General features: G+C 46.7%; 1 protein-coding gene across 1 annotated transcript in view; it reads left to right on the top strand.

Moving 5' to 3' along the window:
• Nup44A (nuclear pore complex protein Nup44A) overlaps positions 1-17,055 on the top strand; it is a 112,966-nt gene that overhangs the window by 62,812 nt on the left and 33,099 nt on the right. The window contains exon 5 of the mRNA XM_068375230.1: positions 1,335-1,568. Within this exon, the coding sequence (XP_068231331.1) occupies positions 1,335-1,568 (234 nt within the window). The remainder of the gene's footprint in view (positions 1-1,334; positions 1,569-17,055) is intronic.

The following is a 17,055-nucleotide window of genomic DNA, read 5'->3' as shown; positions in this document are numbered from 1 at the left end:
TTTTCATCTGAAACGGCTACATGTTCTTTACAGCTTGGTTTTCTAGCCAAAAACGAACTACCTTCTCGTCCTTGGCCGAAATCGTTCGATATTCCAAGCCTTTCTAATTTGGTTGGAAATGAACTAGAAAGAGTCTTATGCCCTGTTAGAGCTCTTAAGTTCTATTTAAGACGAACTAAACCTTTACGAGGACAGTCAGAAGCTTTATGGTGTGCTATTAAGAAACCTTCTTTACCTATGTCAAAGAATGCAGTTTCCTATTATATCAGACTGTTGATACGAGAAGCTCATTCCCATCTGAATGAGGAAGACCATGCTTTGCTGAAGGTAAGGACACATGAAGTTAGAGCTGTCGCAACTTCAGTGGCCTTTAAACAAAATAGATCTCTGCAGAGTATAATGGACGCAACCTATTGGAGAAGCAAGTCAGTGTTCGCGTCTTTTTATCTTAAAGATGTCCAGTCTCTTTACGAGAACTGCTACACCCTGGGACCATTCGTAGCAGCGAGTGCAGTAGTGGGTGAGGGCTCAACCACTACATTCCCCTAATTCCATAACCTTTTTTAATCTTTCTCTTGAAATGTTTTTTATTGTTGTTTTTTTTTTGGGTTGTCCGGAAGGCTAAGAAGCCTTTCGCATCCTGGTTGATTTGGCGGGTGGTCAAATTCTTTTCTTGAGAAGCGCCTAGATTAGAGGTTTTGATGAGGTCCTTTAGTATGGGTGGCAACCCTTGATACTTCAGCTCCTAGGAGTCGCTCAGCATCCTAAGAGGATCGCGAGGCTCAGTAAGGAAGACGTACTTAAAAAGGCAGAGTAATTGTTCAAGTCGACTTCCTTACCAGGTACTTATTTATTTTATGTTTGTTATTTTGAATAACTGCTAAAATGAAATACAAAATACTTAGCTCATAATAATGTAAACAAGTAATGCTGGTCTCTACCCACCCCCCTGGGTGTGAATCAGCTTATATAATCACCGGCTAAGTTTAATATTGAAAAATGTTATTTTTATTAATAAAATAAATTTTTGAATATACTTACCCGGTGATTATATATTAAAGGACCCTCCCTTCCTCCCCAATAGAGACCCAGTGGACCGAGGAGAAAATTGGTTCTGTGTTTACATTGAGTACTGAGTACCTGCTCGACAGATGGCGCTGTTGATGTACACCCCCTACCTGCATAGCGATCGCTGGCGTATTTTGAACGTAGAGTTTTTCTGTCGGGCAGCAGAGCTGCAGCTTATATAATCACCGGGTAAGTATATTCAAAAATTTATTTTATTAATAAAAATAACATTTTATCCCTAGCTAATTGGTGGACTTTATTTTCAGGCTTCATTCACCGCTTCTTGCAGTAGGGAGTGATGATCCAAACCCTTCCTCAGGTGGAAAGGCTTTTATTTATGAGTTCTCAGCCAATACACGTAAATGGACGCGGGTAGAGACCTTGATTGGTATCACAGAGCCTGTTCATGACATCGCCTTCGCACCAAACCTTGGTCGTTCATACCACCTTTTAGGCATTGCTACTAAAGATTTGAGGATAATTGCTCTCAAACCAAACAAGTAATGTATTGATGGTTTTTGTAATCTATCATTAGGACAGTGTATGGTAGTTGTGGTACACAGGTAAGTCAGTACTGTTTTATAGCCCAATGTTGGTACCTACAAGGAAAAATGAAGATTTTAAACGCTCTAGCTAAGGCCCACTTCATACGAGGGGATTGAAACCGCGCGGTTTATTTCTGCCTGTTAAAAAGCATTTTTTCACACGAGCGGTTGTTTTCATTCGGTTGTGACTGTTGTACAGTATATTATTAAGATCATATTGTGAATGAGAAATTGGTGAATGGAGATTCGGTATCCAGAAGTTGGAAAAACGCCTGGAACTCAAAGATTCAGATATTTGGCACATGTAATGAGAAAAAATGAGAAAAAAATTGGTCAGGACAGCAGTAAAATTGTATGAGTCGGCAAAGACCTGTGGAGGAATGCCCAGGAAATCATAGGATATAGGTGTTTTGAAGTTCTATTTCTGATAAGAGCTCAGGATATAGGATGGAAAACCAGAGAGAACTCATTTCTCCTTTTGGTCTGTGAGGACTGAATAGTTTCTCAGGCCCCAGCTCTGATCCAAATGGCTTAAGTTCATAAATCTAATCCATCTTAGTCAAAAAGGAAAGAGCTTATTTAAAAATGTCTACGAATAGTTGAAGAAACTTCTCGAATCACATTGGGGTTTTGACTTGCTTCCGTCCAAATGACTTTTGCAAATCCATTGTGCCACAGTAAAGTTGACAAAGTTCAATAGCTCTTATAATTTTTATATACTATAGTTGAACCAAGCTACTAAGTTAAAATCATAGATAATTCAATAGCTGCCCTAAATAATAATGTATTTTTTCTGATATTAGACAAACCTTAGACTATTTAATAGGGATTATCTTTCGGGGAAGCTGGAAGACTAGCCATAAAGACTTTATTGTGAGGTGGCAACCACCAAACCACTAGTCAGTGGGAGTAAAGAGGGGTAGCTGAGGGGTTGCCGGCTACCCTTCTCACTTGTACATCGGTGAAACTGTTACTTTTTTTTCTTTGTGCTGGAGGAGAACGGACGTGTCCGCTCTTTGCTTCCTCAAAGATTTGGCCATACAAACCATTGCTTTCTCTTTTCAGGTGCGAGTGTTCTCCTTGACGTTCCTCATTTGCACTTGTCCAGGGCCTAAAGGTCACTATTACGGCACCTTCATGTCCTCGCTCGAGACCGACTGCCATTCTCTGTGTCCGACCGGCAAAGGATGTCGCTGTGAGCAGTGTTTCACCTGCGATAAGTGTAGGGAGTGGTCTGCCTCCCAGTGGGAGAAGTTTGGGTGTTGGCATAAGAAGGAGATTCTTTGCTTTCAAGGTCTTTCTCAAGGGTTAAGAAACCTCTTGACTTCTTCTCTCACCTATGATCTCTTTCCAAAGCTCCTCCTCGCTCAGCCTCTTCAGAGGGACAGTCGAGTAGGAACATAGACCGACTTAACTCCTGGGCAACCTTGTGATCAGCGCACCCATTCGCCTACTCATCGACGCCCTCCTGCTGGTGGGAAGTTCTCCCTCCACCCTCGGGTCTCTCTGTCCTCCAAGGACCGTAGTCCTCTACCTTCGTCCTTCGTCAAGTAAGCGATCCAGTTCGCGAGATTGACGATAGTCTCGTCATTCTCCTGCTCGGGATCGTCGGTTGCCTTATGATCATCACTCACTGGCTCGCGATCATCACTCGCCGGCGCATGTTCTACGCTCTGCTGAATCGTTCTCCTGCTGTTTATGATTGCCCCTCTCCAGCTGTATGCTCGCTATCTTGCTGTTCGTTGTTTTCACGCATCTCCTCACGATCGTTGTTCTCCATCAGATCGTTCTTCAGCACTTGACCTTCCAAAGCGCTGTTTGCTGGCTCGTCCTCCTAGACGATCCCTCACCAGATGCCGCTCTCCTTCTCAGCAATCTCTGGCGCACATCTCGCCGTTCACCTGGATGCTGTTCACCACTTTCGATGAACACCAAGACTACGCTCTCCTGCCTGCTGCTCGCTACTACATCTGTGTCAGGTTTGTTGATCGCCAGCCCATTATCTCTCGCCTGCTCGCCGAATTCCGACACAGCATTCTTCAATGCGTTGTTATCTATCTTGTCGCGCTGCCCCTCATCGGTCTCCCTCCCGACACTCTCCAGCTCGTCGCTCTCTAACGCGTCGCTCCCCAGCTTGTCACTCTCCTACGTGATGCTCCCCAATGTGTTGCTCGCCGTGTCGACGATCACCTTCTCGATGTTCTCCTCGCTGTTCACCTGGTCGTTGGTCACCTACTCGCAGATCTCCAACGCTTGATCATTGTCCTTGTGTTTGTCTAAGGTCTCCAAGGTCTGCCCTGCCTTCTCCTCCACATTCATCTTCCACTCATGAATTGCACGTGCCGGCGCGTAAAATCGATGATCCTACTCGCTCTTCATGCGCTCCTGCGAGCAATGAGGCTCCTAGAGAGGCTTTCACTTCAATGGATAGATCTGCAGCACTAAGCCCATTCCTTTTCCAGAAGGCTTCAAGGAGCCTCCCAACAAGTACGCTAACTTGCCTATCTCCCCGGATCGCCTAGGATGGTCACTAAACAGGATCTCCAGATCCTGTTCCCCTTCCATTTCCTCCTCAGTTTCAGGTTCTGAGGCAACGCCCTCGACCTCCAGGCCTCCCCAAGGACACTTCGGACCTGTCGTCTGTAGGAAAATAGCCATCTTGGTGTGACAACCTCTTTAAGGCCGTCAATCTAGCAATGATAGGTACGTCCCAGCTGGCAAAAATTCCATTTAGGCAGAGGTCTGCTGTGGCCTCCACTCCAAGGATTCCATTGACAAAGTTTATTTTCTTCTCTTCCTCTGTCTTTCCAACTGACCTCAGGAGGAGACCTGCTTCCACCAGGGACCCAGAACCAGCTATGCTCTTCTCTCCCATTGGTAAATTTCAGGGAGGTGCAAGTAGTACCCAGGGGGTTAGACAGGGTCTCAACTGCTTAGAGTTAACTCCTGTCATGACAGCAAAGCAGAAGAGGATGCCAAAATATACTTTACCTTACGCGGACATGCTCCACTCTCATTCTAGCATGGACTTAGGCTCTCCTCGTAATTTCTCCCTTGTGCCCTACCTTAGGCCGTCACCTATTGAGGTAGTTCCTCCCAAACTACGACCTGTCTCTAGATCACCTCTGGAGGACGAGGAACCTCAGGCAAGAGATGTTCAGGCACCCTCCAAACCTTCTCTGTTGGAAGAGTATTTGCCGTCCCGCAGGGTGGTCTAAGGACGCTAAGACGGTCCCTATGAACACTTAACGCATGGGAAGCTGTCATGCAGGAGAGGGCCTGGAGATTTGTGGCAAGAACCTCATGAAACATCTTTTTCCGTTAACGACCTCGACCCACTCCCAGGTTCTTATGAGTGTGAGTGTGGAGGTGGATGAATTTGTTAAGGAATATCTCCCTAGGGCGGCAAATCCAAAATTCCAGTCAGAAGCAGAGCGTAGGGAGTCAGAGTACGGCTTCTGGCAAATCCTAGCCTGCATGAGAGCTATCAATGGGTTGTCTGACCCAGAGATGGCGCCTCAATAAGGCAAGGATAGGGTCTTGGATCATACATATGGAACCCAAAGATCACCTAAGACCAGTGCAGCTCTGCCCTGGTCTAAGGGTTTGACAGCAGTCATGAAGAAGGCATTTTCCCAGATCGCCAGCTCCTCAAGCTTGCTTTGAGCTGGCTCGTCGTCTTAAGCTTCTCCCACCTCCTTTTTTCCAAAATATGAGGTATTATGAGGTCGCAGACGAGCCTCTTCCGGCACTACCATTAGATCCTTCAATAAAGGCTCTGAAGATGGATCCCATTAGAGAGACTTTCTGGGCTCTCGGCCTCGTTTATGGTGTCCGAGATCCTAAACGTTGAAAAAGTTGCGAAGTATGCCATGCATGATGCTTCGTGGCTTGATCTATGGGTGGGATCGGTGAGCCACCTTGTACGTACCAAGGATTGGTCCAAGGAGACTACAAGGAGATCCATGAAAACCTTCCTTTTCTCTGGCACTCACCTTGGAATTCCTTTCTCACCAGGTTGTTAACCTGTGGGCAAATGCAGTTCTAAAGAAAAGCGATGCCGTGATTGAAAGGTTTCACAAATAAGTTTCTAAGGCTGAGGTAATCAGGCTCATGACCTCCACTCTGGATGATACATCTCTCTTTAAGCCGGAAAAGGTTGAGAGGGCGGCTGAACTTAGGAGAAAATCCATTTAGGATTCCCTCCTTCACAGGGCCTTGACAACCAGACCCTATGGGAAGGCTCCTCCACCTCCCAAGACACAGCCTCAGTTCACCAAACCATTGACCAGTAGGATGGCAGGGTCCTCAACGAAGTTATCAAGGCAGCCCTTTCCTGCCAAGGATCCAAAGGGCTCCAAACCCTCCAGAGGAGAGAAAGGTGGTATGGGAAGCAGCAGAGGGGCAATCCCTCACATGCCCACCGGTGGAGAGATGCCTGCAATGCTGCTGGCAGAAATGGCTGTAGCATGGGGCAGATCCCTGGACAATCTGTGATTTTTACAGGGTATCGCGCCTCATTCACACAATCTCTCCCTCTAATGACTCAGGATCTAGTTCCATGGAACTCCTGTGCTAAGGGATCCGCAAAGGAGCCGGCCCTTTGGGGCAAAGTCCAGACTATGTTGGAGAAGGGCGCTCTCCTAAAAGTCCTCTATGGGTCCCCAGGCTTCTTCAGTTGACTCTTTCTTGTGAAAAAGGCATCTGGAGGCTGGGGACCAGTCATCGATCTCTCAGCCCCGAACAAGTTTGTCCCACAAAGTCCGTTTAGGATGGAGACGGCATACATAGTCATTCAAGGAGTAAAGCCTAGGACTTCATGTGCACTCTGGATCTCAAAGATACATACTTCCAGATCCCAATCCATCCATCTTCAAGGAATTATCTTTAGATCATACTACTAGAACAGGCAATGCCAGTTCTAAGTGCTGTGTTTCAGCCTTTCGACAGCACCTCAAGTCTTCACGAGAGTGTCTGCTCTAGTGTCATCCTGGGGGGACAGAATCGGTATTCGTCTCCTAAGATACCTTGACGATTAGCTGATTCTAGCAGTTGTTCACCAAACTAACAAACCTTCCGTTATTTATATATGGATATATATTTTTTAGAAGGTTATAATTCTAGTAACCCTTCAGTTTTAAAGATTTTAGAGTGGCTTTTAATTATGGGCCTGAAAGGTGTAACAGTTCGATTTTGCTGGGTTCCGGCACATGGAAGTGTGTCGGGAAATGAAGAGGCAGATTCACTGTAAAGTGTGCTGCAGCCAAGTTGCTACCAAGAAGGTAACCCATTCTATGTAATGATTTTTTGGGCTCAAGCCATGTCGTCCTGATGGAAGTTCCTTAAAGGCAGCTTCCTAGGGTATATTACAACTACGGCGATATTCCCAGAGAATTTACCTTAAGGTACCCAGAATTCTAACTCCTGGAGCGAGTATCCCTAAAAAAGACCTTAGGGATATCGTAAATATCAGTGGACGTATTCTTGACACGCCTCATAGCAATCTATACCCCGAATAGAGTTAACACTTCGTAGGGGTCAAATGGCAAGAAAACGAAAACGAGAACGAAAAGGGGAGAGCCGTTCGTAAGGCCCTCTCTTCTCCCATTTCGTAAGCGTGCCCTGCGCCGATTCTGGCGCCATCTGCATTCCTTTTTGCGTAGCTTTACAACTCGGTGTTTTTTCCTGTGTTTTACCAAAATCTTGGATTTACTCTCATATTATGCTTTCTCCAACTTCTTCTGCTTCGGATAAGTTGAGTACTATTTCTTTTATGTATAAATGTAGGCTCTTGTTTAAAATTAAAGTATTTAAAAGAGTTATCTTTGATACAAGAGCTGTTGCCTGCTGGAGGCGTCATGGACGCTGTCGCTCGCTAGAATAGGATTTATTTGTTAGCAAGAGCGACGTTCCCAGCCCCCTGCGCTTTAATAATTAGCTGCTTAGCTTAATTAGGAATTCTGTTATGATGCGTTAGTAGTGCGCCTGGCGAAAGATTTGCCTAGGCTGACCAACACTAGTCTTCGTAGCCTAGTTGTTGGTCCTTGTACTTCCTGCATGATATTAGTCTTCCAAGTGTGATTTTAGATTGCTTAAAGCGTTAGGCAACGTTATACATACAAGCCCTTTTCGAGTAATTTCCAAGATAGTATTGGAGTGAGTTTCGGTGATTTAGGTAATCGATTCTCTTAGTGCCTAGGCTAGGTTGTCTTAGGTCTTTATAATATTATCTGTTTCCCCGTTTGCTCCCTTCTCTTCGGGGAAGGGGCAAACCCTTTCCCTCTGTTTAAGCCTTAGGCTTAACTCTAGTGGTTTGTTTGAATTAATTTTCAAATATAACTAGGCTGGAGTAGTACTGTACCTTCCTGCTCCAACTGAATTGGTTCAGAGGGGGACAGTACAGCAGTGTTTTAGTCTGAGTCCGTGTTGGTCTAGCGTGGGGCAGAGTCTCCCTTGCTGCCTGACACGGGCATAGGAGGTTTGTTCTCCTTGTTTCACCTTGGAAGGTTTAGGTAATTATGATCCCTTCGCTCGGTGACCCCTCAGACTTGTCCTCTTTGCTGTTCCGGGTTCGGGATATGTTCCCTTTCCGGAATAGCAATTCCTTCCTTGCCTTGGTTTTAGGGAGGCAGCCAGTAGTGCCGGCCTCCCTCCCTGGATCTCTCTGGCTGAGATGAGCTTTCTTAGTTTGGAATGATCCTTAACCAAGGCAAGGTTGGACAGGACCCTCTGCCCTTCCCTTCTATTTTTCCGTTCCTTTGTGTCAGTCGTCTCACATCCGTACCTAGCATAGGTTGGGATGGGGAGCTGACGTGGTCCCCTGTCGGCCGGCAGAGTGTGCCGACCGGCAGAGGCCCTATCCTTTGAGTGCTGCCCGGTCCTTCCTTGGTCCCTCAACCGCTACCGTCTGTAGTTTCAGTAAGCAGTGGTTAGGAAGCTTGACTTAGTGTCTCCCCTTCCTCTCGGCACTCTTTCGGGTGTCGGGCGCGGAGGTACATAGCCTCTTAGCCCGGCACCCATTCTGTTGTCTTCTCTTGTGTTGTCCTTGCCGTCTGCCGGCCTAGTGGCCGACCGTCGGTAGGGGGGTGTTCCCTAGTTCTCTTGCTATCGGTCGGCGGTGGTCTTATGCCTTTGCTGGCCGGTCTCCTTGCTCACCTGCCGGCCGCTTTGAGTGGCGGCCGGCAGCCGGGCGCTACCTGGGGTGGATGCCAGCCGGCAGGGTTACTCACCGCTGCCGGGCCGGCCTGCTACATCACTCGGTTGGCCGGCCACTAAGAGTGATGGCCGGCAGCTGGGTGCCAACCGGGTAGCTATGGACCTGCAACCACTACCGACCGGTTCAGGCATAGGAACTGGAGTTCTCCCCCGTCTGGGTGATCCTAAGTTGCATACTTGAGACCTACCTTTGGAAAAGGGGGTGGGGGTGCTGACCGGCAAGAGCCGGCCGGCACACCACCCTCATGTACTGTATCAGTTCTTCCCTGTTTAGTGTCTTCTACCAGGGGAGAACATGATATAGTAGGTTACAACACTGTCTTTTCTAACTTACTTGTGTTGCCTTGTGCAATCACTTGGTGTTGCCTTACAGGGATGAAAAGAGAACTCTTTTCATCTTTAGCCAGAATGGTAAAATCTTACCTTAGGTGTGAGCTACACCTAATTTCCCTCGGGAAATATGATCTTTGGTTATTCTAGCAAAGACTAACCATTTGATTTTAATGGCTGGTGGGCTTCCACAGGTGATTGTGGGGGATTCACAAGTATGTGTCTTTATGGTCTTGCACGACCCGTTGTTGTTGGCCTTACAGATAAGAAAGTGAGTTCTTTCTTGTCTACTATCCGGTATTTTAAAATCATTCCTTAGGGGGGGCTACACCTTCTTCCTTTGGAAATTTTCCATTGGTTAATCTGGCATAGATTAACTATACGATTTTATGATTTGGAAGGCTACAACAATTGGGTGTGCGGGAAATACAAGGATGTGTCTTTCCTTTCCTTTCCGTTTTGTTATGCTACTGTGCATATCCAGTGATACGTAGTTCACTTGATACTCATGGAAATTTCTTCTCTTTACAGGAGGACCATCCGTAGTTCGGATGTATTTCTGCAACGTCCGCAGTAGGGCTTCTGCGGACATGGTTCTGAAAGAGGCGTGTGGCATGCGCTGTCTCCACGGATGTTCTCCGGTATTGGGTTCCCCAGGTATGTTTCATATGCACTAACCTATCTATTGAGGCTTTTTCTTTTCGCTTCGCTCAAAATCCGTTTTCGTCTCCCCTACAACGGTGGATTCAAGGGATATAGCTAGGGAAAAGCTTCGTACCTGGGTGAGGGGCTTTCAGAAGATTACCTCTGGACCTTATCTTCCAATTGAGAAGATGAGGGCTTTCTTTTCCTAGGGCATCAACTGTTACAGTGATTCCCCAACCTCAAGAGGAGGTCCCCTTAATTCAGATCCCGTGGATGCTGAAGTCACGGTCGCCTTGCTTAGCATCCAGTTGGACGACAGGATGCCAGACGTGTCCGAACGTCTGGAGGAAGACCTCCTGGCAGAAGGCCAGGATGAAGTTCGAGCTCCGGACAAGGTAGCGGAAGAGGCCGAGAGAGGTCGGCTGCTCCGGTTCAGGTCCTTGAACCTGCTCCCTCAACATCATCTGCTCTCGCAGTAGAGCAGGCCCTCCCTCCATTGTTGGCTTGATCCAACAAAGGCAGAGGGAGAAGAATGGGAAGGCAGCTGCATTGTAACTGCAGGGGCACATCCGGACTGCTAGGTCCGGTGGAAGGAGGTACCAGCTTCAAAGGAAGAGACAGAGCCGAAGGAGGTCGTAGTGATAGACCATGCTAGGCTCATGCCTTGCTTTCTTCTTCGATGAAAGAGAGGGGCTTCATGAACTCAAAGGTAGCCGTATTTGAGTAAGAGGCTCCCTTCCTTTGTGTCCTCTCCTGCCACAGCCTTCCCCCTTTTTCGCTGAAAGGGTTTGCGGCGGTTTTGAAAACAGTCGAGGCTGGCAAGCCTTTCCCCTCCCTGGTGGAGTGTAAACCCTTGTTGCTGGCCTTTAGAAAGGAAGATTTAGTAAGCAAAACAAGGACTGGAAGGACGTCCATCTTACCTTCTCAGTCCAGATGTGGGAGGCGGATTTCGCCGGACGCCGGTTCGGCGAGATCATCCCTAAGCTGTTTGGCTTTCTTTTGCGGAGAGAACTCTAGACAAAAGAAAGACTGGCTGCCTCTTTGTTTCTTCAGTCCACGTTTGAGACGATGACAAGTGATCCCAAGGTCCATGAAACGTTCATGGTTGTGATCAAGACTCATCTGGCCACTGTGACGAAGGATCTCTACAGCTCCGTCAGGGCGAAGAGAACCTGTAGGGAATTCGTGTTCGCCCGGGCTACGATGAGGCACGAGTCAAGGAAACTAATCTCCTCCAACAGTTGGGACAAGATCTTTTCCCTAGTGAGTCGATCAAAAAGGCTGATAGGGCCGCCACGGACGATAGAAATCTTCTCCAGGAGTGGGGCCTGTCTACCAAGAGAAATTCTTCCCCGGATGGGGTCCCCAACCTTGGGGGAAGACTAAAAGGATTAGGATACTTTCTCGGCCAGCTAAGTCAAGTAGACATCAGCAGCAACGGCATTTGCTGATGCCCTCAGTGCCCCAGATGGTGGCAAAAACCCCGACCACACTTCAGTGGGTTCCCCAATTCGTGTCGACACAGTCTCCGGCATTCAACCCATCGTTCGAAGGTCAGTCAACTGCCTGTCGAACAAGCCTAGAGGAGCAGCCAGAATTTCGCCTAGGCGCCCCTCAAGGAGAAGGGGTTTCATGGGTGGTCGCGGTCAGAGAGGCAAGACCTCAGGACAACAGTCCGAGCGAGATGATATTGGTAGAAGGGAGTCTCCAACGCTTTTGGGATCGGTGGACCTTCGATCCCTGGGTCCACAGCCTACTCAAGAAGGGACTGGGCTGGAGCTGGTACAGCACTCCATCCCCATACCCTCGGTGTTTTTCCGATACTCCACCCCCGTTCTGGAGGAGTTCATTCATGAACTGTTAGAGGAAAAGTGATCCGAAGGGTAAAGTCCATCTAATTCCAAGGGAGGCTGTTTTTGTGTTCCCAAGAAAGACTCGGAAAACTCGGAGTCATTCTGGACTGGTCGCCACTTAACAAGTTCATAGCGAACTACAGGTTCAAGATGCTAACAATACAACACATAAGGACCTTACTGCCCAAGAGGGCATTTACTGCCTCCATAGTTTTGTCAGACGCCTATCGGCACGTTCCAATCTATTGTCGATTCCCCTCCTACCTAAGGTTAAGGCTACAACGAAGACTATACGTCTTCAAAGCCATGCCTCTCGGGCTTAAAATAGCCCCAAGGATTTTCACGATGCTTGCGAACGTAGTTCTCAGTCAATTACGCCTAAAGGGAATTCAGGTAGTAGCCTACCTGGATTTTTGGCTGGTGTGGGCAGCACCCAGGACAGAATCCTTGCAAGCTTCCCTGTATGTGATCCATTTCCTAGATTATCTAGGCTTCAAGATCAACAGGAAAAGTCTCAACTTCCTCCATCTCTAAGTTCCGGTGGGTGTGAATCCACGGGGACCTAATGTCACACCGTTTTCTCCGTCATGGCGGAGAAAAGAAAGGAGATAGCTGGTTCTGTCAAGAGACTTCTAGATTCCGTATGGATATCAGATGCGAACTGGAGAGTGTACTGGGGTCTCTCCAGTTTACTTCGGTGACAGACCCGGTGCTAAGAGCACAGCTAAAGGATGCAACCGGAGATTGGAGTAGTTATGCATCAGATGCGCGAAGAGATCTGAGAAGACCAGTTCCGCTTCGTCGAAATACTCTTCTCAGGCCTTGGTCCCAAGCCAGACTCCTTAGGAAGTCGGTTCTTCTTCTTCCACCTCCCCCGTCGGTGACGAGTCACTCAGACGCCTCGAAGGAGGGATGGGGAGTTCACTCTCATCAGAAAAAGGCCCAAGGATCTTGGTCCAGTCTATTCAAGACCTCTCACAGTCATTTTCGAGAGACTATGACAGTCCTTCTTTCCTTAAAGAAAGTCTCCCCGCATCGCTCAATCCACATTAGGTTGGTGCTGGACAGCGGGGGAGTTGTGAGATGCTTGAATCGACAAGGATCAGGGTCGCCACCTCTCAACCAGGTGATGTTGGCCATCTTCCGATTTTAGGGAAGAAGAAATGGTACCTGTCAGCAGTTCACCTTTAAGGAGTCCGCAATGTGACAGCGGACGCTCTATCCAGGTTCACACCGATAGAGTCGGAATGGTTCCTAGACGCAGGACCATTCTCCTTCATTCTGAGTCAAGTCCCAGAACTGCGGCTAGACCTCTTTGCGACGAAAGACAACAAGAAGTTGCCCCTGTATGTGTCCCCGTACGAGGACCCCTTGGCGGAAGCAGTGGACGCGATGTCCCTCAACTGGAACAGATGGTTCAGGATTTATCTGTTCCCCCTTACAACCTTCTGTTGAGGGTCCTCAACAAACTGAGATCATTTAAGGGAGTAGCGGCAGTAGTGGCCCACAAGTGGCCGAACAGTGTGGGGTTCCCTCTGGCATTGGAACTACGATTGGAGTTTCGACCGCTACCAGATCCAGTTCTGACCCAGTGAGTCCAGAAGTCAATTGTCTGCGCTTCATCACAGAAAACCCGGACCCAGCAGCTCATGATTTCTTTAACAAGTAAGAAAGTGTTTCGGGATTTCGAAAGCCAGCATGGACTTCCTAGAGGATTATAAGTGCAAACCTTTTATAAGGCAATATGAGTCATCTTGGAGAGAATGGGTAGCCCTTGTCAGACGAAGATTCCGCAGGAGATCACGACGGACTTCTGCTTGTCTTTCTTCATCCATCTCCATGGTTTTGGATCGGTAACTAACACGATTTTATCATGTAGGCCTGCTTTGACAAGACCCATTCTATATGCCTTCCAGGTCGACCTCGCTAACGAGATCTTTATAAAAGTTCCGAAAGCCTGCGCTAGGCTCAGACCTTTAGCACCTCCAAAGCCCAATTCATGGTCTTTAGAAAAGTTCTTCATGTTGCTTCGCTGTTGAACAATAAGGAGTGTGGATTAAAGGATTTGACCCATAAGTTATCCTCCTTTTTGCACTCGCGTCCGGGGCCAGGGTTAGTGAGATCATACCCCTCTCGAGAGAGGAAGGTCATGTTCAGTTCCTGGATGGGTGAACTGAACCTATTTCCGGATCCTACGTTTCTCACCAAGACCGAGTTACCCACCATCAGGTGGGGTCCCTGAAGAATCTGCCCTCTGAAAGAAGATGCATCTCTATGTCCAGTAGAATGCCTAAAGGTCTATCTTCGTAGAACTTCAGACTTCAAGGATGGCCATCTGGCCAGGGGAGAAACGTCAGGCTCAAAATTTATTACTGAAACAACTCAGGGCGAAAATCACATATCTTATTCGCAGAGCGGATCCTGACTGTTCACCCACAGGTCACGATCCGAGGAAAGTTGCTTCATCCTTAAACTTCTTTAGTTGTAGGGATTTTGGACATCTTCGTTCGTACACTGGCTGGAAGTCTTCCAGAGTGTTCTTTCGTCACTATGCGAAGCAAGTGCAGCAACTAAGAGGTTCTGTGGTGGCAGTGGGTTGCGTCGTTAACCCTGCTGTTTAACTCTGCGAGGAACAGTAGCTTAATTGGGACAATTAATTCCAGGGTGAGTATGTAGTCACATGTTGTACTACAAACTATGTGAGGGTACTGGGTGACCCACGTTGACTGTTCCACTTTCAAAGGTGAACCCAGCATAAGTGCAAACATGCGTGCCGAGCGTTTCTAACGCTAATGTGACTGATTAGTAAAACAGACTTTTGACTTTGATACTTTGGTATCTTAAAAGTGGCTCCAATGTTTTTTCTGTCAGACAAACAAGTTTCTGTTTACTATCATACTTATGCTTAAAGTTTTAGTTATCCTCCTCTTATATATATATATATATATATATATATATATATATATATATGAGTGTGGTTAACCTGTTTGTTTATTGTCTGTCAATAAACTGGTTCTTAAGAACCTTGCGTCTCCTTCAGCTGTGAGCATTCATTCTATGTATATTTACCCGGGGATAATTCTAATAGAATGTTCCCTTATGCAAGCTAATATTGCATTGGTTTATGCTTCCCCTTAGCTGGAGGACTCCATCCCATAAAGGGATGGTGACGGATTTACGAGTTTCCTCCTAAGCGGATATGAACCTTTGTCCAATACGTGTTTTGAGCGGAGGACTGGTCGATATTTCATATTGACACAGTGATTCTTTTCGAACTTCGCTTTACCCAGTATGGGGTGAGACCACTATACTCGCTTGCCTGGGGTTCATACTTAGATATATGTACTCTTCGAGACTTTCCCAGAGTCTAGTAAGACTCTTCCCTGTTGGGGGCAGGAAGCTCTATCATGGTTTATGATTAGTTGAAAAGATGTATGACGGTAACATCTTAGGTCTCTAGGTCGCGTCGACTGGGGGAAATACTTCTGAGGAGTACGGCACATTTTGAGAATCCACAGATACAGTAATGCTCTGGTATACTTCCATCAGGACGACATGGCTTGAGCCCAAAAAACGGATTTTGAGCGAAGCGAAAATCTATTTTTGGGTAAGATGGCCATGTCGTCCTGATGGACCCGCCCTTCCCTTTCAATGAAAGGGCCGTAGGACCCCTCCCTACATACAGTATCTGTAGCACCTCGTGTTTCGCTACAAGGAATGCAGATGGCGCCAGAATCGGCGCAGGGCACGCTTACGAAACGGGAGAAGAGAGGGCCTTACGAACGGCTCTCCCCTTTTCGTTCTCGTTTTCGTTTTCTTGCCATTTGACCCCTACGAAGTGTTAACTCTATTCGGGGTATAGATTGCTATGAGGCGTGTCAAGAATACGTCCACTGATATTACGATATCCCTAAGGTCTTTTTTAGGGATACTCGCTCCAGGAGTTAGAATTCTGGGTACCTTAAGGTAAATTCTCTGGGAATATCGCCGTAGTTGTAATATACCCTAGGAAGCTGCCTTTAAGGAACTTCCATCAGGACGACATGGCCATCTTACCCAAAAATAGATTTTTCGCTTCGCTCAAAATCCGTTTTTTAACAGCAGTTAAGAACTTAATTTATAACAATAGGCAACAGCATTGGGATAGTTTAACCAAAAATGAGAGAAATTACGATTGTTATATCCCCTTGGAGGTATAATGGGATGCCCTGAAAATGGGAGACTACTCTTTGTCATCTCCGCATTGGTCACACTCGGATGACACACGAGTTTCTCCTGGCTGGCCAACATCAATGAGGTAGTAGGTTGGCCAAGGCACCAGCCCGCCCGTTGAAATACTACCGCCAGAGAGTTATGGGGTCCTTTGACTGGCCAGACAGTACTACGTTGGATCCTTCTCTTTGGTTACGGTTCTTTCTCTTTGCCTACACATACGCCGAATAGTCTGGCCTATTCTTAACAGATTCTCCTCTGTCCTCACACACCTGACAACACTGAGGTTACTAAACAATTCTTCTTCGCTCAAGGGGTTAACTACTGCACTGTATTTGTTCTGTGGCTACTTTCCTCTTAGTAAGGGTAGAAGAGACTCTTTAGCTATGGTAAGCAGCTCTTCTAGGAGAAGGACACTCCAAAATCAAACCATTGTTCTCTAGTCTTGGGTAGTGCCATAGCCTCTGTACCATGGTCTTCCACTGTCTTGGGTTAGAGTTCTCTTGCTTGAGGGTACAATCAGGCACACTATTCTATTTAATTTCTCTTCCTCTTGTTTTGTTAAAGTTTTCATAGTTTATATAGGAAATATTTATTTAATGTTACTCTTCTTAAAATATTTTATTTTTCCTTCTTTCCTTTCCTTACTGGGCTATTTTCCCTGTTGGGGCCCCTGGGCTTATAGCATTTTGCTTTTTCCAGCTAGGGTTGTAGCTTAGCAAATAATAATAATAATAATAATATTGCGATGACGGTTTTGATACCCTTGACAGTGAGGCATTTGTTGACTGAATGCCCCACTTATAGCACAAAAAGAAATAGATATTTGTTTGAGGCTCGAGGTGAGGATGGCAGGTTCATCCTTGCCAAGATCCTTGGACATGTCATACAATGCTAGAGGCATTTTTAAATTTATATCAGAAGCAGGTCTTAATGCTTTTTAACTTTTGTAACATATTTACTTTTCTGGTTTTAATTGAATATTCTTTTAATCTTTATTTATGATAAACATCTGCATCAATGATCTTCGATGTCAGGATGCCAGAGAACTTCAAATCATTCATCCATTCTTTCAGCAAAGCTGGAAGGTAGCCAATTAGAGTTTTGGTTGTTGCAACCCTACCCAGATCTTGGGTAGGGGGTGGCTAGTGGTACCAGCCACTTGCATATATACAGTACTCACTGAA

This window comes from Palaemon carinicauda, chromosome 6 (assembly GCF_036898095.1).
Source record: "Palaemon carinicauda isolate YSFRI2023 chromosome 6, ASM3689809v2, whole genome shotgun sequence".
Lineage (NCBI taxonomy): Eukaryota > Metazoa > Arthropoda > Malacostraca > Decapoda > Palaemonidae > Palaemon > Palaemon carinicauda.
Note: the sequence above shows the minus strand (reverse complement) of the source record. Positions and strands in the feature narration are given on the sequence as shown.